The 21,966-nt window shown below is 44.1% G+C and overlaps 1 protein-coding gene across 1 annotated transcript in view; it reads left to right on the plus strand.

Moving 5' to 3' along the window:
- The first annotated feature begins 3,905 nt into the window (after positions 1-3,905).
- The window catches only part of AGK (acylglycerol kinase), a 226,117-nt gene continuing 208,056 nt past the window's right edge, over positions 3,906-21,966 (plus strand). Inside the window, exons 1-2 of the mRNA XM_086952969.1 lie at positions 3,906-4,262; positions 14,320-14,359. Of these exons, the coding sequence (XP_086809095.1) occupies positions 4,153-4,262; positions 14,320-14,359 (150 nt within the window). The 5' untranslated portion in view covers positions 3,906-4,152. The remainder of the gene's footprint in view (positions 4,263-14,319; positions 14,360-21,966) is intronic.

Raw genomic sequence — 21,966 nt, forward strand, 5'->3', positions numbered from 1 at the left:
GGGGGGGGGAGGCAGTGAGACTGCCTTGGGATGTTCTCTTGCACTCCAGAAATCACAGCTGACACTCAGTGAACGCCACAGAGGGCCCCTGCTCACCGTTGCACCCTGAAGGGGAGCACAACCGCCCGCAGCAATCCGCGCCTGCTTCTCTGGTCTGATGGGAGCTTTGGGAAGAGGGGCTTGTGTGGCTCAAGTTCCTCCCGGGGGGTCAGCAAGCGTGAGAGAGCCCCCCGGAAAGATGAGGAATCGAGGGGAACAATTACTTACCCACAGAAGAGTACGGCATCCCAATGGGAGGCGGAACCCCCATTGATGTTAGTTCAAGAGGCCAGAGAAGGAATGCAGCCCATGTTGCTCAAAGGTCCTGGAGCCTCCGGAAGCCTGGGAGTGGAAGATCCTTTCCCAAACAGGTCATAATGTGCTTTTTTGCAGTATTACCTTTTATAAGGTTATTCCATATCCACATGTTTATGACGCAATGGCAGTCATCAAGTTTTGAATTATAGTGGTCATCTGGCTATATATTCTTTGAAGATTTGGGTGTCATCTACATAGTTGTAACGGTAAATGATTTAATCTGGTTTGTTAAGGGGATTAGGTAGATGTTGAATAATAGAGGGGATATATTGGACCCCTGAGAGACGCCACAGTGTTGTGTGTGAGGAGCTGATGTAAAAAGTGGTAGACAAATAACACTTTGTCTTTGAGATGATAAGTAATCCATGTTACAGCATTTTACGGACTACAAGATGATGGAGTCTTTGTAGTAGCATGTGGTGATTGACAGTGTCAAATGCAGTTGCTAAATCCAGAAGCAACAAGGCAGCTACTCCATTCATCACAGCTTTGAGTTTTAGATCACCTCCGATGGATATGATGGCTCACTCTGTGCCTCTGCCTTTGAGTAAGACAGACTGTTGGTCTGACAATAATCATTATCTTCTGTAAGGTTTGAGTTGAGTAAACACTACTCTAAAAAAATTCCTAAGAACTGTCCATTTGATATGATCCTGTAGTTTGCTGGATCGGTTGGGAGAGACATAATGTAGGAGGTTTTAAGCATAGGTGGGAAGGAACCTAGCACCACTGACTTGTTGAGTAGGCTTCTGGCTCACTCCCTTTGCCAAGTTGTTTGAAGAATATGTTTAAAATGTTTTGTCTGTGCTGGATCTGAAGGTGATCCTGATGGTCTGGCTGCTATGAAAATTTTGAGGAAATCTTTTTGTGGCAGGGTATTGAAAGTATGCATTAATGGATGATTAGTGTTGTCTCTTTCTATTGGTGGTTAGGTCATATTTTTTGTGGTCTTGTCTACATTCTCCTTAAGGTAATTTTCATTCTTTCTCATTTTTTATATCTATTCATTGGCGATTTTATCACAAACATCTTGTGATTGTGGTGTTTTTGTGTTTTGGCACTCTGGATAGTGGAATTCTGTTAAGTATGTCCACAGACTGAAGTGCTAGATAATTTAGTTACAGGAGCAGATGTCTGTGTTCATGATTAAATTTTAGGTGATAAGGTGATTCAACTAATGAGTGGTTGCTAGCCCAGGAAGTCTGCTTAAACAATCTTGTTAAATAATGAATTGTTTTGTAATAAGAAGGGAGATGTTGTATCCTGAAGTATGTAAAAGTTATTATTGTTTGTAATAACTTTCTGATGTGGTTTGCATTTTATCTCGAGCTATATCTCAAGACATTCTTATGAGGTTGTGTACAATTACTCTGACACTCTCATTGGAATCTAAAGTTTGTTTTGGTTCAGACCTGAATGTTGGCGGTTGCTCGTTTTGTAGGCTCAATCATTTCATTGCACATTAAGCTTAATAAATACTTGAACCCAAAATGCTAGAGTTTTTCAACTGGAAGAAAAATATATGAAGACAATACAATGGAATGTGAAATAGGGCAATCCCATTAAATTCAATGAAGAACAAACAATTTCATAGCTGCCAAGTTCCCCAGATACAGGCTTAACTAGTTAGGCCAGTTCTGTTTTTTTAATTTTTTTTATTCTACAGATGCCAGAATTCTAAGAAGAAGAAAAACGACCGGACTATCTAATTACGCATGGACCTGGGAAACATAGCAGCTATGCATTTTTGAAGGTTAATGCATGTTTGCTAAGAATGGTAGACCATGGAGACATGCTGCTAATTAGATATCGCCGACGCAGCGCGCATGAACTGCGTAGGAGACTTTTAGCCGTCGTCCAGCTCTTTTTCGAAGCACAAACTCGTATGTGCTCCAAAAAAGAGCAGACTGCTCTCCCCAGCGCGCGAGCGTGCACACCACTCGCGGGTGCACCCCTCTGCCTCTCTCACCCGCTGCAGCCTGCATGCCTTTTTTTTCTTAACCTTCAGCGCGAGGCGCGTGCGCTTGTTTCAACATGTATGCAATACCATTTTTCACTTCCATTCTTAGCGATGTTGAAGATGTTCTATAGCGAGGTGCAAATACACTTGTCCCAGTGGCACAATAATATTCAGTGCTTGTTGCAATTTTGTCAGTCTGCAACTTTTTGTACAGGTTTTCATTCTACTTAAGAATATCGTTTATGGTCATTGGCCGTAGTCGACACACAACATGGAAGTTATGTTCAATTGCTACATTTTTCCACCCATCCACCTGGGGTACTGCACTGAATCATTGCATATCTTTGTTACATTCTAGTTAAGCGTGAGATGTTGACACGTATTTGTTTCTATTTATCACGATGTACAGTGATTTGCATATGTGTGTGTGTTTACAAATTCCTTTCTTCTGTTTTACTAGCTTTCTTATTGTATCCCCCTTTTTTCTGCTGTTCACCCCTTGTTTGCTTTGCTTCACTCGTACGAACCACATCCTCCTAATATGGCGCCTGCATTTGCCATTACATTATGCATTGAACTTTTAGTCCATCATCCACGACGGTACAACATTATCGCGTCTTGCTCATAACCGTCGCACACACACTGCCGCCGTCTGAGCCGTTCTCCGCGTTTCAGTCAGTAAATCTACTAACATCTTCTGTTATTTCCGTAAACACACTGCACAGCATGTTTGCAAAATGCTTGTAACCAGTATTTCATGCCGCATTTTGGTATGTTAGGCATATATGTGCCTACATTTGCATTCATCTGTGATCACAGAGTATTCACATCATGTATGCATCAGTAAACAAGCAATGGCATTGCCAATACGTCTCGCCTTTGAGACCTTATAAGTATTTAATTACGCAGCACAAGATCCTTGGTGCAACATCAACTGTTGCATGGGTAAACACTTATAATGTCCAAAAGGCGAGACCTATTGGCTATGCTAATGCCTGTTAAGAATGTGAATATCATAGAGAGGACACCATGTATGCAAACATTTTAGAAGAGGAAAAAGTGTGATTCTGATAAAATAATCGGGAGAATTTATTCCCCCCAATGACTACTATTTAAACAGAGGCAATTTCAGTTGGGATGCGGCCAAAATTAAGAATTTTTTTTTTACTTAAAAAATCGTGAGTCTCCCATTGGAAGTCTGGTACATAATTGCTCCTATATCCGAAATCCCTCCATCACACTCTATAAAGAGACTAACGGAAAAAAAACGCATTTTTTTTAGCATTTGAATAAAAAACAAACATAGTAAAGAAGACACAGTCAACTAATTATACAATCTTTTTAGAATCCATTTCAAATCTAATTATGTTTTTTTTTACCATAATGCGTCAATTTTCATCATAACAGAATAGCTCTGTTTTAACTGTTAATGTTAATACGGGGGCGGTTTTCCCTTCCACGACACCTCTAACGTTCTTGCGTGAAGGTAGACCTATTTTAAGATGGCGCTGACTTAGCCATATCTGAATCATTTGTCTGCTACCGTTCTGTGATGAACGTTTTTTATTTCTTTTAACCAAAACCTGACAGTACTACGACTTAACTACTTGTTCAAGATGGCCGCCACCTTGAAACTGCGCCGTGAAGTGTCAAAGTGTTCGTTGTAACCCGAACGTCTTCAGTTTAACGAGTTCGAACGAAACTACAGTAAATAACGTTTGAGACGTAATGCCGTGATTTATTACTGTTCTGCTTATTTTTACATCGGATCGGAAGAGGAGTCATTTTCAGCCGGAGCATCATCTTCACACGTGTGATCTGAGGGCAACGCAGAAATGTCGAGAGTGGTGAGGATCTACAGAACCCTTAGGAATAACTGGAAGAAAAGCACAGTGGGCTTTTCCCTGCTTATATACGGAGGACACTGGCTTTATGGGAAGTACTGGTAGGTGTTCCCTGCCTAAGAGCCCATCTGAAGGATTTGCATGCCATTTTAGAGTAGACACCTTTTCCTTAAAAAATGACTGCCCATGTTTTTACATTTTTGCTGACCTGGAAGGGCCAAGTTATGTTAGCGAAAACTAATTTCTGTAACATTCTCCATATTCTATTGTATATGCCAATTATCCATTCATTTGCTTTAGTGCTCGGTTAGAATAATGCAGGCAGCTGTGAAATGATTTTAAGTGAGTTTCGTCCTGTATTTGCTCTTTTAGGTTTACATTTAAAAGGGGAAAACATACTGGTGTTCACGGCTCTTCACATTTGTTTTTTTAATGGCATGGGTTTAACATTAATGTCCAGGTGGCCATCCTATATTGCCTTTCGTGCTGCTTCCATTGCCAATGTCTTGCCCATTTTGTACATGGTAGTATTTTGCTAACCCACGTGACTGTAGTAATGTGTTTTGTTCCAATAGCACTGTTTAGTGAGTTTTTCCTCTCCCATTCTGTGATTAGTAAAGCATGTAACACACCACCCAGCTCCGCGAGCTTCCAACTCGTCCTCGCGCCATTCCTTTTTGTTGTCAAACATCAACACCAAGACCTTTTTGATGTGAGAATGGTCGCAGTTTATTAAACCCTTTTTAGCCATACTAGCCATTAAAGGCCTGCTCCAGCTATCCAGGTGCAAGCCGGACAAAGGAACGGGACTTTAATGCTGGTATAGCCCAGCAATGGAGGGCTATAAGGCTATTAGAACATTTCGCCACTAGAGAGCAGAATGTTCTAACAAATAAAACAAAGTCCTCACAGAGGCTAAGGGGATTGAAACCGAAGCTTGTTTGAAGTCCAGTCCGGGCTCCAATGCCGAGTGATGTCCGGGCCCCCAGGATCCAGGACAGAGAGTATCCCAACTGTCCTGTTCTTGTCCCCCTTGCAGTGCCTTGACGTTTGAGAGCCAGCCTACTACAAACACTCTGCACCCAAGCTACCCGGGTCTAGTGAAACCGACTGCTTTCCCGTGCTCCCAGGACCATCACGATCTAAGCCCCCTTGGCAGCTCCCAGACTTTCAAGTGCCCCCCTCACCTCCCTTCTTTTCTACCATGTAATGCTACCAAATCGGCCAGCACCTGTGCACCCAGACTAACCAGGGCAGATACGACCGATCTGCTGGTGGAACTTAGGTCCTTGTCCCCCTACCACCTCATGACCGAAAGAGTCCCACGGATACGCATTTCAAGTATATGTATGCTATGTATGCAGTATATTTATTTTCTCCCACAGGAAAGAATTACGCAAAGATGCACTGTTGTTTAACATTGCTAAAACTGTAAAAAAATAAAAAAGACTATCCCAAAAGAGTACCTACCTATTTATAAAGTTCTTGGTTTCAAAATATATATATAAAAATACCTGCTATTTTTCTAAATTGGTGTGGATCTCCTTCGTGACTGTGTGCATCAAATTATTGACTATGTGTGTGCAACAAATGTCTTACACTCCTCTCTGATAACCCTAAGGCTACTTGACCACTCTACCCTAGATAGAGCGCCATGGGATTGCTAGAGCAATCCCCTGTCTACTTTTAAGGGATACCTAGACTCTTTACACAGCATATTTATTTTTTAATATGCTATATAAAGAGCCAGCTTCCTAAACATACCAGGTTGCTTCGTTACGGATTTGAATTGTTTTAACATTGCGCTGCATTGCTCCGTGTCTGGTGCGCTCACAAAAAGGAAATTGTCCAGGTAATGCAGTTTCCCTCCTTCGGGGCGCCTTTAGTCCAATGCCCATTTTAGGAACGTGCTAAAAGTTTTAAAGTACTGCGACAACAAATGATAGACAGAATGCTGAATATATCAAACATTCTCCCCCAGTCAAGAGATCTGGGTAACCCATCATTCTTTTGCTCACTATGCCACTCCAGTTTGGACCCAGCCATATGCAAATAAGTCTTTACCCTGCTCCTCATGGGGGCAGTCCAGCCCGAACTGACAAGCAAGGTCCTCCCTGGACCAGAAACAAGCATCCTGGGACCAGTTTCAGGTATATCACCCCTTATCAGCCAGGCTAGCTTGAATCCATTGACACAGCGAGCAAAGAACCCAAGTCTGGGCATACCTATCCCACTTAGGACAAAAAGTGCTGCGGCAACAAATGATGGACGGAATGCTGAATGAATCAAACATTCACCCCCAGTCAAGAGATTTGGGTTAAATCCATTGTCTTTTGCTCACCACGCCACCCCAGTTTGGACACAGCCATAGCAGGTCAGTCTTGACCCTGCTCCTCATGGGAACCATCTAGCCCGAACTATCAAGCTGGGTCTTCCCTGGCGCAGGCAGAAATAAGATTCCGGTTCAGGGAGGACCTGGCTCTGCAGTTCAGGCTGGACTCTTCCCATGAAGAGCAGGGTCAAGACTGAGTTCTCATTGGTGTTATATGCTCAGGCAGTGGAATTATTGCCTTGGCTCCTTAGGTCTCCATGTTTATTTATTCCAATTGGTGTGCTCCCTGGTGCCCTTTATTCTGTTCCTGTGAACGTGTGATGCCCCAGAAATGTCAGGACTGCATGAGCTTTGTAGGTGAGGGGGGGAGTTCGTAGCACCTGTTAGGATGCGCTCTCACTGTTTGTGATGCTCGGTGCACCCCAAAGGACACCGTAATGCTAGCTTTGGAGAGTGAGGGCCTGGGGGTTGTTGTTCTCTCAGCACGCAGCCCTATGACTGCTGAGCACCCCTGCGCTCGCTGCCACCAGCCTCCCTGTGTGTCCTTGCGCAACTGCTGGGGCTGTTCAACAATGGTCCTTGTTTAAGCTGCGTTGCCTTGTTGGGTACTCCGCCCTGCCGACACCATCTGACTCTTGCCGCAGCCTCCTCAGCTGCGCACCGATGCTGGTGTTCCCGTGCTGTTCTTCTTTGCTGGCAACCTCTCTTCCTTCACTGCAGACATTGGATCCTTAGCAATGTGGTGTGGCGACACTGCTCCGTCGCACACCCCATCTCGACCACTCCTCCTCTACCGCCGATGCTGGGTCTCTCATAGTGCAGTGTGGCGCCCCCGCTCCTTCACACGCCGCCTTGCAACTCCTTCACCATCGCTGCTGGATCCTGCGATATGATGCCATAACTCCTGGAGGCGACAATGTTGCAGGCCACATTTCCCTCATCGCCTTTTGGCTGCATTTTTAGCCCGCCCCCTTTTTTTTATGGAGGCATTCGAAAATCAACTGTTGCCTTGAAGTACTACAGCTACTGGGCCCTTTGTTGCTGCCCACAGGGGGTGTGCGGGAGAGGGAGTTCGCCACCATCCGTCGAAGGTCGGGTCCCACTTCCCGGTCCGCTTTGTGCCTGTTTCTTGGAATGTTTTTTTTTTTTGTCTGCTTATTCTATCATGTGGCCCTTCCTGATTATGCTCCATATAGTCATTGGGTACCATGCCAGTTCTGTGCCCTGACTTTTAATAAAGATGACCCCTATGACCCAGAGAATAATAAGCATCTTTGCATTTTCACTTTCCTACGATACTTTAAGCGTGTGCAGAGATACTTAAGCAACAGATACCCTTCTAGCATGTATCCACATTTGAAAGCTGTTGACTTGGCCCTTTTAGGATGGTCATCCCTGAATTTTATGCCTTCCTCCTGCATTTTTTCTGACCTGTTTTTGTTAGTTTTATGACTTTAGACACTTTACCACTGCTGATCAGTGCTAAAGTGCATATGCTCTCCCTATTGTAAATTGATGTTTGGATTAGTGACTCCATGATTGGCTTATTTGATTTACGGTCAGACCCTAGTACAGTGCACTGCGGGTGCCCAGGGCTGGTAAATCAAATGCTGCTCGTGGGCTTGCAGCACTGGTTGTGCCACCCACAGAAGCGGCCTGTAAATTGTGTCTCAGTCTGTGGGCAGTCTGGCACTCACCATTCCCTAAACCTTCCCTTTTCTGCATATTAGTCACCACAATGGTACGCCCAAGGGAAGGGTGCATTGCAGGTAAAAGGTAGGACATGCCCTGGTGTGTGTGGCATGTCCTGGTAGTGAATTACAGCCATTTTCATTTTTCACTATTGCAAGGCTAACTGTTCCCCAATAGGCCAGAATGGGCAGTTTGATTATAACATCTTATAATCCTAACTGACTCAGGGAACTAGGTAGAAATTCGAGTTTAGTATGCCTGAACTCAGAATGATAAAATACATCTTTTAGTGAAGTAGATTTTAACATACTGTGTTTGAAAATACCACTTTTAGGAAGTAGGTATTTTCTTGCCTAACTATCTAAGCCTGCTTCTGCTAGGTTGTGTATTCCTTTTCTGGAGTTTGAGTGACAGGGGCTGAGGGATTCCATGAGTCAGGTTGAGTCCGCACTGGGCTGAATAGAGCTATCTGCATATAGATGGGTGGGAGGAGTTGCACCTGGGACCTGAATAGGGCTGGACCTGCCTTCCATAATGCTGGCTCCACCTCCTGTGGTGCGTCTGATGTCCCTGGCTCATGCTGTCAAAGGAAAGAAGGAGTCTTGTCAACAAAGTGCACCAGGACTGCACAGAACTGGTTTGGACTCGGTACAGGATCCTCTGCCTTCAGAGGACAAAGGATTTGCTAGTATAAATATGGGAACCCAGAGCCCAGAATTTTAGATCACTTTAAGGAACCAAGAAAAATCTTTGCTGAGGAGAGGAACCAGAGAAAAACTGAAGGAGGAGACTATCCCTAAGCCGAGTGCAATTTGGGGTATTGGCCTGCAGTGGTTACCTTACTGCCAAAGAAAGGAGAAAGGAACTTTGTGCTACTTTCATCAACTTGTAAAGGATCTCCAAGGACTTGAAAATTGAGCTTGCAGAAGACTCCGGGATAACAGACTTCACCAACCAGGTCCCCTGAGCTCTTTTGAAGTGCCTGCTGTTGTGCTGGCGCTTCTGAGGAACTGCGTGTCGCAAGGAGCTGGAAGCGCGACTCACCAAGAAGCGTTAGGCAGCCGCCGTTGACGCATCACTGAAGAAGGGTGTCGCCGCTGTCGCATCGCAGAAGCGCCTCGCACTGCCAGTGAAGAGTGTCGCTGTCGCAGCAGACGCAGTAGCATCACAGGAGAAGCGTGTCGCAGCTCAGAAGATTCGTTGCGTCGCCGCACTGCCATCGGGCGTGCACACATCGTTGTCGCATCAAGAAGAAGACGCCATTTTATTTCATTGCACTGGATCTTCCTTGCATCACGGCGTTGCGGGTCGTATTGCCACGGAAGCGCAGTAAGAAACAGACGCATCACCTCCCCATGCAGAGAAGAACCGCGCATCACCATCTCCTACGCAGCAGTAGGAAACCGACGCATCACTGTTCTTGCTGGTAAGGAACCGACTCATCACCTTCTCTGCAACACTTTCACTGTATAGCGTTACCCATCCAAAGGTACATTGAACTTAGTGGCGCATTTACCAGCTAAAGAGAGCTAAGCTATTTCTACCATTTTTAAAGTACAGTATTGTGGATTTTTGTTGTTTGTGGTCTTGTTAAGTCTATATAAAAATAATTATTTTTATACTACAACCTGTGTGGTGTCCATCTGTAGTTTTGTCACTGGGTTACTGTATGTGTTCACAAATGCTTTACACACTGCCTCTGAGATAAGCCTGTCTGCTCGTGCCAAGCTACCAAGGGGGTGAGCAGGGGTTATTTTAGGTGCGCACCCCCTTACCCTGACTAGAAGCACTGGTCCCTATATGGTCTAAGGGTACTTACCTCTGCCAACTAGAGACCTCCAAATCTAACATTGGTAGTCAGTGGTTGCATGACTGCTAAAGAAAGGAGAAAGGAACTTTGTGGTACTTTCATCAACTTGTAAAGGATCTCCAAGGGCTTGGAAATTGAGCTTGCTTCCTGCTGAAGTCTCAGGGATAACAGACTTCACCAACCAGCTCCCCTGAGCTCTTTTGAAGTGCTTGCTGTTGTGTTGGGCCTTCTGAGGAACTTCGTGTTGCAAGGAGCTGGAAGTGCAACTCACGAAGAAGAAGCGTGATGCAGCCGCTGTCGTCACATCACTGAAGAAGGGTGTTGCCGCTGTTGCATCGCATCGCAGAAGCGCCTCGCACTGCCGGAAAGAGTTTCACAGCAGACGCCGTTGCATCACCAGAGAAGCATGTCACCGCCGTAACCGCTGTCATCGCATCACTGAAGAAGGGTGTCGCCGCTGCTGCATCGCATCGTATCACCAAAGCGCCTCGCATCATCAGAGAAGAGGGTCACCGTCGCAGCAGACGCCGCCGCATCACCGGAGATCCTTGTTGCAGGGCCTGTCGCGTCTCAGAATATTTGTTGATGCGCTGCGGCCGTCTGCTGTGCACCCTTCTTTTTCGCATCAAGAAGAAGACTCCATTTTGTTTCATTGCACCGGATTTTCATCGCATCATGGCGCTTAGGGTCGCATCCCCACGGAAGCATGGTAAGAAACTGATGCATCACCTCCCCATGCAGAGAAGAACCGACGCCGTCCCCGTCCCCTACAAAGCAGTAGGGAACCAACACGTCACCTCCCCATGCAGAGAAGAACCAATGCCGTCCCCGTTCCCTACGCAGCAGTAGGGAACCGACACATCACCGTTCTTGAGTGTAAGGAACCAACGCATAACTCTACCTGCAACACTTTCACTGTGTAGCGTTACCCATCCAAAGGTACATTGAACTTAGTGGCGCATTTACCAGCTAAAGAGAGCTAAGCTATTTCTACCATTTTTAAAGTACAGTATTGTGAATTTTTGTCGTTTGTGGTCTTGTTAGGTCTATATAAAAATACTTATTTTTATACTACAAGCTGTGTGGTGTCCATCTGTAGTGTTGTCACTGGGTTACTTTATGTGTTCACAAATGCTATACACACTGCCTCTGAGACAAGCCTGTCTGCTCGTGCCACGCTGCCAAGGGGGTGAGCAGGGGTTATTTTAGGAGTGTACCTTCTTACCCTGACTAGACACACGGGTCCCTATTTGGTCTAAGGGTACCTACCTCTGCCAACGAGAGACCCCAAATCTAACAAAAGCCATTTATTTTGGGGGCTGTGAATTACTGAGCGTATTTCATTCCTTGGCGCCCTCCTCTAAATCAGTCGCCTAGTCTCATTAAAAGATAAACATCTTACTGTACATTAAGTTTATCAAGCATGATCACTTTGTCATATTGAAGTGGCCATCTCTTGAATGTCTACTAAATTTAGCCTTGACTGCTGCATTCCCTTCCCATGGGGAGTAGCCTTGTTATTCAGCTGGAATTGCATAATATCTTAAGATGTGGGAAACCAGTGGTAAATAACAATATCCATAAAGGATACTGAACGGTATCCATACTTCCTCCAGTATCCAGAGAAAATACAGTATCATGCCCTGCCTTAGTTTCAGGTGTTGGCAACAGGGCTTCAAGTGAGCCGGGTCTCAGACCTGTTAGTAATTAGAAAAGGACATTGTTGGGTCCCCATCGGGCCCTGTGTTTATGTCCTTGCAGGCAAAACACCGATACATTTCTGAACAATTATTTCACATATTTACCAATCTAGGAATGCAATATTAAATAAGCTGTTACCTGGATGTTTTTTTTATTTTTTCATGTAGCATATTACTATTGTATAGCGATTACTTTGAAGAAGGTTCCTGCAAGGTGTTTGTAACAGCTGTGGTTGCTCTGTTGCTGAGGCTGACGGCAGTGTCAGTTTCTATCTCATAATGGCTGACAGTGGGTCAAAGAAGGTATTCAAACTATACGGTCCTCCAATCCTTGGCCTCTCTGCATAGCGCACAGAGCAATGGTCACGTGCCAGTTGCAATTGTGTTTCTTTGCAAATGTGAGTGAAGAAGGAAAACAGTTGTTAAAATATTGACACGGTGAAAGTAAAAGAAAATGTGATTATATATAGGTGAGTGAGTGTGTTCTGTGACTGGGGATGGTGAAGGGAAGGAGATGTGAGGAACTACATTCAGGAGAGAGTGGTGAAAAGAGGGTGCTAAAGAGGAAAGAGATGAGGTGTAAGATTTGCTGATGGAGGAGATGAGTATAGAAGAGGGCACATGTCTAAAATAGAGTGAACATAACTGGAGTGTTTGAGACACTGAAGACCACTACCCCTTCCACAGGGCTTAGTAATGTGTAATTACAATCTAAGTTTCAGAATAGAAACATTTTCAATAATATTTACAACAGAATCATTGTTACTCAATTATCTTAAATAGCTAACGACTATTGATAAAGCCAATAATCGTGGCTGGCTTTAGGTGTATGTCATTTGTTGTGCTATATGTCTGGATGCAATGAGAGAAAGCTCAGCGGGGCACTAGAATACCATTTGGGTGATACACTTTGGGAATCATAGAAATTGTTTGCATGCTTAAGCCACACCACTAATTACATAGGCTACACCCCTTTTAGGAGCCCCACACTTTTTTTATCCACTTAAAGCCCTGATTGAAATGGCTTAGTAACATGCCTTAATTCTAGTAGACCGTGCCGAAAAAGATTTTGACTGGATCCTTTTAAGTTGGCCATTTATTGGGGGGACGGATAGCAACAGCCCCACTACTAAATTTAGTCTAATGGATAGGTTTTAGCCATGGAACTCTGATACGTGATATCTGTTCCTGCCTTTACCACTGTACCAAAAGATGCTGGTGATAAACACTGCATTGAAGAGCCAAGTGGGGTTCCCAGCGAAATGGCATTTTTGTCCCATGGGTGCAGTCACTCGGCGTTGCCATTAGAGCTATCCCTACCCAAGTTGAGGTGTAGTAGGTGAGCTAAAACCATGGATCCTGTAATCAGGTTATTACTCCTGGCTTTCCCATCTATCAAAATGATGTGCTTGTGGTATGAAAGTACTTGGAATGATTCTAAATTGTGACAGTAAGTTTGTAACACTGGAATGGATCTTGGGCTCATCACGTTCTTGCTATATTTTTGTCCACCTATTTACATTTGTGAGAACTTTGAAACCGGTTTACTTCAGACAGGAAATTCGAACCAAGGATATATTCAGGCGATTGTCACCTCTGCATGGTTTTATTCCCACATGTTTGTAATTTTATATTTTTGTGGCTGATTGAGGATTATCTGACAGGTAATGGTCACCAGAACAGCCGTTCTACCCGAGTCATAAAAAAGGACAATAAACTATTTAGTCTCAAGTGTTGTGTTTACTCTTACATTATGGCTACAGTAGAGATGTGGTGAAATATCAAACCATAAACACATCCCAGAAGGACTGAAAATAGATTGCAATGATTCCTGAAATCTCTACATTTCTTTTCCTTTTCTATAGATAATGCATTTCTAATGCCTGCCTTCAATGTCCTACAGCCCCCCCTGCTGGTCAGACACTTTTCACTGCAGAAGCTCACACCACTATTTATGAGAATTGCTAAATTAAATTGTGGAGGAATTGTTGGTGATTACAGCCATTCCTAAGCACTTACCATGTTAGCACATGTTACCCATTAATAGGGATAGTGCACACTCACTGGGCCTTCGGTTGATCTCGCATTACCAAACTGATAACCTGCTCTGAGCGCAGCAAATCCCTGTGAACATATTGTCCTGTAGGAAGAGTAAAGTGGGGCATTGAGTGTTCTGCATCAGCTCCGTGTTGGACACAGTACACCCAAAATGCTAGACATGCCTGCAAAAATCTTGATACTTAGCTGTCTTATCCCAGAGCAGCTGAAAAATGCTCAAAGTCTGTATCCTTAACAAATGTATATAGCTTCTCAATTAAAGTTCCTCCTGCAAATCCCAAATTACAATCTCGTACTTCTCTTATTCAGCCTTTGTCCTTTGTCTGAGTACTTGCCAGAGAAGAGGACAGTTGTCTCCTTCCTCCTCCATCGATCTCCTCTGAAGGGGTGGAGGAATAGAGGAACTTTGAGAGGAATCCACACTCATTTACATTGGTCCATTTGTGTTAATATGTTTTTTAAAGATGATACAATTTTCTGAGAATTCAATCCACAATAAAATGCCATGTTTCTGTTTGAATGTGTTAAATTTGCATTAAGAGATTGCCTTTTCTTTCCTATGTCAGTGATAGCCTGCTGAGGAGAGCAGCATGTGAAGAAGCACAGGTGAGCAAACCTTTGTATGCTGATCAGTTTGTATTCTTTTGAGATTGTGTTGTACTAGGATATGTGCAATATTGACACAGTCTGATCTTCCATTGTAGTATTTTGTGAAATATGTCCGATGTTCTAAACGCAATTAGCAAGCTTCCCTTCAACAAAGCGCCGTTTCTGGACTAACTACTGGGGGACCTCTTTTGGGGGAACCAAAATTATGGGGTCCTTACTTATGGGTCTTATTTAATGCTATTATGAATAGCATGTTGCTCCCTGATACCTGGATTGAAGCAGAAATTGTTCCAGTTCTTAAGAAGGGCTCACACCTTCTACCCACTAATTATTGCCCGATCACTTTGATCAACGTTACCCAGAGACTGTTTGCACGGGTACTTCTTGTTCCCCTTCAGGTGTGGATGGAAGAACAAGACATCTTGAGCCTCTACCAAGCCGGATTCAGTAAAAACACACCTACTGTTGACCAGATATTTAGACTCCAACTTCTCTTCTGAAAAACGGTGACAATAGAGGGTGGCAACCTCTAGCTAATATTTGCGGATCTGAAGTTGGCTTTTGATCTCGTGCCCAAGGCCAAACTATGGGGTGTACTTAGAGATCTGGGGATTCCCCCTTACCTCCTCAGCATTTGGATGAGATTGCATGCAGGTAATTTTGCCCAAGTGAGATATAGAATATGTGGTGAATTAACTCTCCGCTTTCCGGTCAGCCAAGGGGTACGGCAGGGGTGCATGTTCGTACCTACCTTATTTTGTTTATTCATTAATGCACTGGTTGACCAACTGGGGAAGGTCTAGGATAATGATGCCCCCAAGATAGCGTTCGGTAAGGTTCCAGCAATGATGTTTGCTGACAACACTCTTTTACATTCAAAGTTGCCTATGGGAATCCAGCGGATTCTCAATTGCTTTGTTACATGCTGTAAAACCAGAGGGTTGGAGATTAATACACAGAAGACCACATTTATCGTGTTAAATCCTGCCAACAAGTCTCACTCTAACCCCTGTTTGAGTGGCACTATGCTTAAAAGAGTATTTAGGTATCACCTTGACAGAAAACCTGAGTGGGGGCCGCACATGGCTAAAGCAAGCCTTAAGCTTGCTCAGACCGTAGGAGGACTTGCAAAAATGCACAGAACATCCATCCACAAACCAGCCGGGCCAATAGTTGAGATTTACAAAGTTCTAGCAAGGGGTGCTGCATTATATGGGGCAGAACTATGGGGGCATTGTACCGCTATTTGCCTGAATAAGTTAGAGAATAATTTTATGAGGCAGGTGTTAGGTCTCCCCCTTCTCCTCCCCCAGTACACCCCTCGCCCCTCTACGCCTGGATCTGGGCATTAGGCCCATTGGGGAAGACATTGACCTTAGGCCCGTAACTTTCTGGCATAGATTGTGGGTGACCGCGAAACTGGCCGTCAATCGGTCAGAGCTCAAAGAGCTATTGAGTTTCACGGATATCTGCAAGATACCTTGGTTTGCATATTTAAAGGATGCTTGTAACAGGCTGGGCAAAGCAGGCTTATGGAGTAAACCTGAAGAAACGTGCTTTTTAATCTCAGTCAGAATTGGTTAAATCTTTCAGGAGGCATACACTTGCCGACATCAAGGAATCATCGTCCTATGGCCGCTTGACAGCTGAATTCCTAAAAATTAAGGAAGAGTACATCATGGAATCTTTCCTGGATGATGTTCAGCCAATCCTGGCGAGGCAATTATATGTACAGTTCAGATTTGGGATTCTACCACTTCATGCCTTTTCGAATAAATGGTCCAAAACGCTATCTGGAGGGTGTCCAGCCCGAAATCATGAGGAAGAGACAGATTTACAGGTCTTTTTTTTTCTGCCCTGGTTACAAATTACCTAGACAACGCTGGCTTATCCAACTCTGCAAGAACCTAGGCTGCGTACATTGTGCTGAGGCATTTGGAGTCCTAAAGTACGATCCATGCCTCCTATTGTCTTTGCCGTATCTCGTTCCTTACTTTCAATGTGGCGTGTACGTTGGATTTTTGTAAACTAGCCATCACGGCCCTAGGAATTTGGTGGTGGTGGTGGACGTAGTGGTGGTGGTGGACGTGTGGTGGTGGTGGACGTGGTGGTGGTGGTGGTGGTGGACGTGGTGGTGGACATGGTGGTGGTGGTGGTGGTGGATGTGGTGGTGGTGGTGGACGTGGTGGTGGTGGACGTGGTGGTGGTGGACGTGGTGGTGGTGGACGTGGTGGTGGTGGACGTGGTGGTGGTGGACGTGGTGTTGGTGGACGTGGTGGTGGTGGACGTGGTGGTGGTGGACGATGTAGTGGGGTGGTGGACAATGTGGTGGTGGTGGTGGTGCTGGAAGTGGTGGTGGCGGACGTGGTGGACGTGGTGGTGGTGGTGGACGTGGTGGTGGTGGACGTGGTGATGGGTGGACGTGGTGATGGGTGGACATGGTGGTGGTGGTGAACGTGGTGGTAGTGGTGGTGAACGTGGTGGTGGTGGTGGACATGGTGGTGGTGGTGGTGGACGCATCTCTCTGGTTGATGTTTGGGAGGGGGGTGGGGTGTTCTGTGCAGAAAGGCATTGCAGCGCTCTCGTAAATAAATAAAACAAGCGCAGCACTCGAAAGTGAATGCGACCGCGTTTGGGGCTGAAAGTGCATGCTGTGCTTAATGAGTCATGACGAGGGGGGAAAGCTGCACTCGCTCCCACGGATCCTAGGCCAGGGCAGAGAGAAGGTGGGACATGCACCCGCCTTTGGCCAATTGCATGTTGTCTTTCTTAGAAATACTCATGCAAAGGGTTGTAGCGGGTGAAGAAAACAAAAGCACAAGCTTGTGTTCCAAAGTTTAAAGCCCTTACTAAATGTCTTGCAGAGCAGCGCATGCGCACTGGCTCAGGTGAGACCTAAAAAGCGATCACTTCAATCATTGCCAGCATTATTTTATTGTGTCCAGCAGCCTTTAATGCCATTCATTATCATCATAGATGAGTATCCTTTTATCTGGGACCTGGTGGCCAATAGAATTTTGAAATCCGAGTGAGGTATGGAGATCTACAACTGAAATTCATCAACCTTTATAATTACTTTCCCCTCAGTGCTGTTACTGCTTTTTTTTTTTTTACATTCCCTCATCTCACAGATAGTCGGCCTCACGGGCACCTGTTTTGGTCTGCTCCGGATGCTGCGTAAGTTTCTCCCTTTGTTATCGGAGGAACACAGGAAGATCACAGTGCAGGCGATAATTGGCTCGAGAATTGACTATTCCAACGTTTTGTATCTCGGCCTGCCAGAATATCTGCTTCAACGGTTACAGGTGGTCCAGAATTCGGCAGCACGGGCCATTTTTGGACTATCTCGCCGTGCTAGAGCCTCGTGCCTCTTGGAGGCATTGCACTGGCTCCCTGTCCGGAAGCGGATAATGTTTAAGACCTTGACTCTGGCACATAAAGCCCTGCACGCCTCCGGAGCGAAATACCTCCAAAAAAGGCTGACCTTTTACCACCCAGCCAGGTCGCTGAGGTCAGAAGCCTTGTTTCTTGCCGCTGTGCCCCGTGTCAAGAGGGCACGCATTTGAGGTCGCTCCTTTAGACTGCTGGCGCCCCAGTTGTGGAATAAGCTACCAGTGGCCCTGCGCAGCACTTCAAACCTGTTGGCTTTTAGGAAAGGGCTTAAAACCTGGCTTTTTACTTCCTAGTTTTCCACGATCTGTTGGTTTCTTTTCTGTCTTTTGCTGTGTTTTTTTTCTTGTTATGTTATAAGATTGGTGTGCAAATTAAAGCGTCGGGACACTCTCTGAGTAGCCGTACGCTATACAAAATACAGTTTAACATAACATAACATAACATTACATCTATCTTAAAGCATCACAGTAGACAGGTGCTTCACAAACTTTATAGAATCGCAGCCTAATGTTTAGACTAACAAACTTTTGCAACCTACCTAGATTTAATGGACAAGAGGAATGGGTGATTGTTTTTAAATGTAATGTTAGACCTGCTTTCAAAATGCTGTGAATTACCAAAATAAATTCTTGCGTTCCTCTGTAACAGCAATTGGTTGTAAATTTTACATCCTTGACTACCCCCTCCATATGTCTTCATCTGACTGTCCATAAAAGAGGCAACTAGTGAACTTCACTGAAACTGGACCATTTTTCAGAGTGGGTTGCTGGCCTATAGACTCTGTCCACTAAAATCACAAGGCTTCAGAAAAATCTTCGTGTTGATACCAGTGATTTTAGCAAAACCGAAAACCAGGTTTGCGTCGAGTATGGTGTATATATCAATTTTATACAGCAAGTACACTACCCAAGTTCATTGGATAACTTCAAATGAGCACCAGTTTACATTACATAAGCTCGGATTCATTTTATGTAAAGCATGGAATTAAATGATTTTCCCAGAGCGAACTCCGGGACTCAAACCTGGTACCCCAGATTCAAAGTTGACATCTCCTGTCTTTATGCCACATTTATATTTCTCAATTTTTTGATTACACACATTGAGCAAATTCTCTATTGAAATGGCTTTGTGAAGTGAAAAACACTGCAGCGAAATATTTTGGAACGTTCACCTTTAGTCTTGCTTGGGAATACTTGCAAGGGTTTTTAAAAAACAAATCAACTTCAGCACCTTTGTGTCAGTGGTGCTGGGAACAATCTTCACAGCGAAAGTTCTGACATCAATGATACGTCACTGAAGTTGTAAGGATTGTGAAAAATCCTAGCTTCACACAAAGTGTAGCAAATGCATTCAGCAGGAGAGTGATAAGGTTGTAGTTTGTAGCTGCATTTTGGAGCCCACTGTCACAAATATTTTACTAACGCATCGTGCAGTAGCATACTGTCACTTACAGACTGCAGATTTTCCATTGAAATGGCCACTACATTTGCACAGACAGTTTTACAGCTAAAACTATAAGCTCATAATAGATAATGTGTGGTAATTTATCAGTTGCTCATGATCAAGGAAATGTGTCTGGTTTGTTTTTATTCTATTAAAATGTATTGCTTCCATCACGCTTCAGAATTACAAAAAAACGTGCTTCATATTTGCTTTTCTAACTGCTGCTATATTCTGAAATATGTGTACTTGTCATTTACAGGTATTTAAATTATGTGGTCACAAAACAATTGCATCCCACAGCCTTTCCTTTCACGCTCGCTCCATTGATCCCAGCAAGATTGTAACACAGTTCACTTTAAAAACTCCTCTCACTTTGCAGTCAGAGAAAGAAAACCAACCCTGCTAAAAAAATAATTAGACATTGGTCATAAGACACAGCCTGATGTTTGACATCTGTTTGAAAAATACCAAAAATGACCAGATAAAACAAAATGTAAAGGCATCTTGCTTTATTGCTCTTTTGCGACCCACCAGAAATCACCTCTTGGCCCACCAGTAGATCCCAACCCGCCGTTTGGGAAATGCTGCAGTAGATCCATAATTTTCAGCAAACTAAAAACATATACAGGGGGGCAATAGCCTTCTTTATTCAAACCACCTGATGACATGACTTAAAACCAAATATTTTGTTAGCGGCAACTCTGACTCTTCGTTTTCAATTGGATCAACAATATTCATGTACTTGCGTGGCCAAGTCTAGGATCTCACCAACCTGGTATAATTTACCACATCTTTCTCCCCTGTCCTCTATTACTGAAAAAAGGCTGTCCCGATTCTATGGAAACTTCCCCAATAATAGAAGTACCAAAGGTTTTCATAATCTAATGCCCACACATCACACATCAGTCAAAGTAGAGTGAAAAGTACATTGTGCAGGACAGTGCCATTCCATTTGCTATACCTGCAGTAGCACAGAGTTTAGATTGGGTTTTTGTGTCGGACAAAGACAATTAAAGGATGTTGACATCGAGTGTCTGGAGTGTAGTGGACAAGTGTTCCCAAGATTCAGTGCGGTATGATAATTTATTATCTATTGAATGAAATACAGTGTGGACCCTGTTTAGCAGTGTAGTAGTTAATATCTCTAGGATCCAATGTTCTAGGTTTCTCAGGTGCAGTTTTGTTTTTTGGCATCCGTGGGGTGACGTTTGGTGGGTTAATTTTCACAGCATGCTTGCGGGGTGGTTGTTTATTTACCCTGGTATGCAGTGCTTTGTGATTGGCTATTACTCCTATGCTGCAATGCTGCAGCAGGGTAGATTAAGTGCCCCCTTTGATGTAGTACAGTGGGTTAGTATCATGTGCACTCTGGTACAGTAGTGTATCCAGGGTGGATTGCACTGTGACATGTTTGTCTCTGAGGAAATAGTGGGGTGGATCATTGTCCCTAAATATTGTGCAGTTTGGCAGGATATCGTCTTTGGGATGCATTGTGGTGTGATGGATTAATGCCTCTAGATTGCATGCACTGAAATAGGTTAGTGCCCCTAGAATACACTGCCCTAGGTCAGTGGCCCTAGATGTAGTGTGTTGTGGAGGGTTAGTGGTTTTAAAGGAGCAGTGAAGTAGATTAGTGTCCCTCTGATTCAGCACTGTCTGTGGATTAGTATCTCTATGATTAACTGCAGTGTGGTGGTTTAGTGTCTGCAGGATGCTATCACCTCTGGTAGTTCGTGTCCCTAAGAGGAAGTGTTGTATATGTGAAGAAATATGTTTTGAACACTTGAGAGCTAGTCAAAATAAAATAACTAGAAATGTAGATCTTGCCAGTGACAGTACATTTCACTGTGTTGGCCTGGCTTTAAAGTTGGAGCCAATACTCCAGCTTACATTGTTGTGCTGTTGTAGCCTGTGGTGGGCTTTGCGTTTGGTGACTGGTTTACATTTTATTGTGCATGTGTAGCTGGTAACCTGCAATGTAAGGCTGCACTATGGATATGATAGTGCTGTAGCCTTTGATATGGTTGTGAGCTACATTTCTTGTGCAGTTGTAGCCCTTATACATGGCTCATAAGGTAAGACTATGTACTGCATTGTGGCTGCACCAAGTGTTACACCGTCATTAGAGTTTTTTATATGACATGAGCTGTTCTTTGGTTTACATTGTGTTGCAGTGGTGTGCAGCTTCCAGTGTGGGCTATTCTTTGGTTTACTTTGGTGTAATTGTACTGTGGCCTAAGATGTGAGCTGTGTGAGTATTGTAGGTAACGTTGTGTTGCATAGCTGTAGCCCCTGCATGCAGTCTGTGAGGTAGTGCTATTTACAATAAGGCTGCACTCTGCATTAAACTGTGTTGTCAGATTTGACTTATGTGGGCGGTCAGGCTGTCCCCTGGATTTCGTTGTGTTATAAGTCAGAGTTTGTGACCACTGCTGACCTGTGCTTTTAATGGTTGTAAGTTGTGAGATGGAGTAGGAAAATGCTGTTAAGCTTGCCATTGGATCGTTGTAGTTGTGCATTAGGATGTCAGGCACATCTCGACCACATTTTTATTTTAATTGCGACTAGTGACCTGGGATGTTACCATTAACAGTGAAAATCCATTGTACCTCTGATATTCAAGACATTGTTTTTGTTTGCACCTCTCCATGGTCAAGAAGGTTGACAAACCACAAAGTGCCTTTATATAGTGAAGATGTCGTGAAGAGGCAGAATATGTAAAGTGGAATAATTTAAGGAAAGAACTATCATATAGATTCATCAAAGTC

Source organism: Lissotriton vulgaris, chromosome 1_2, assembly GCF_964263255.1.
Source record: "Lissotriton vulgaris chromosome 1_2, aLisVul1.2, whole genome shotgun sequence".
NCBI classification, from domain to species: domain Eukaryota; kingdom Metazoa; phylum Chordata; class Amphibia; order Caudata; family Salamandridae; genus Lissotriton; species Lissotriton vulgaris.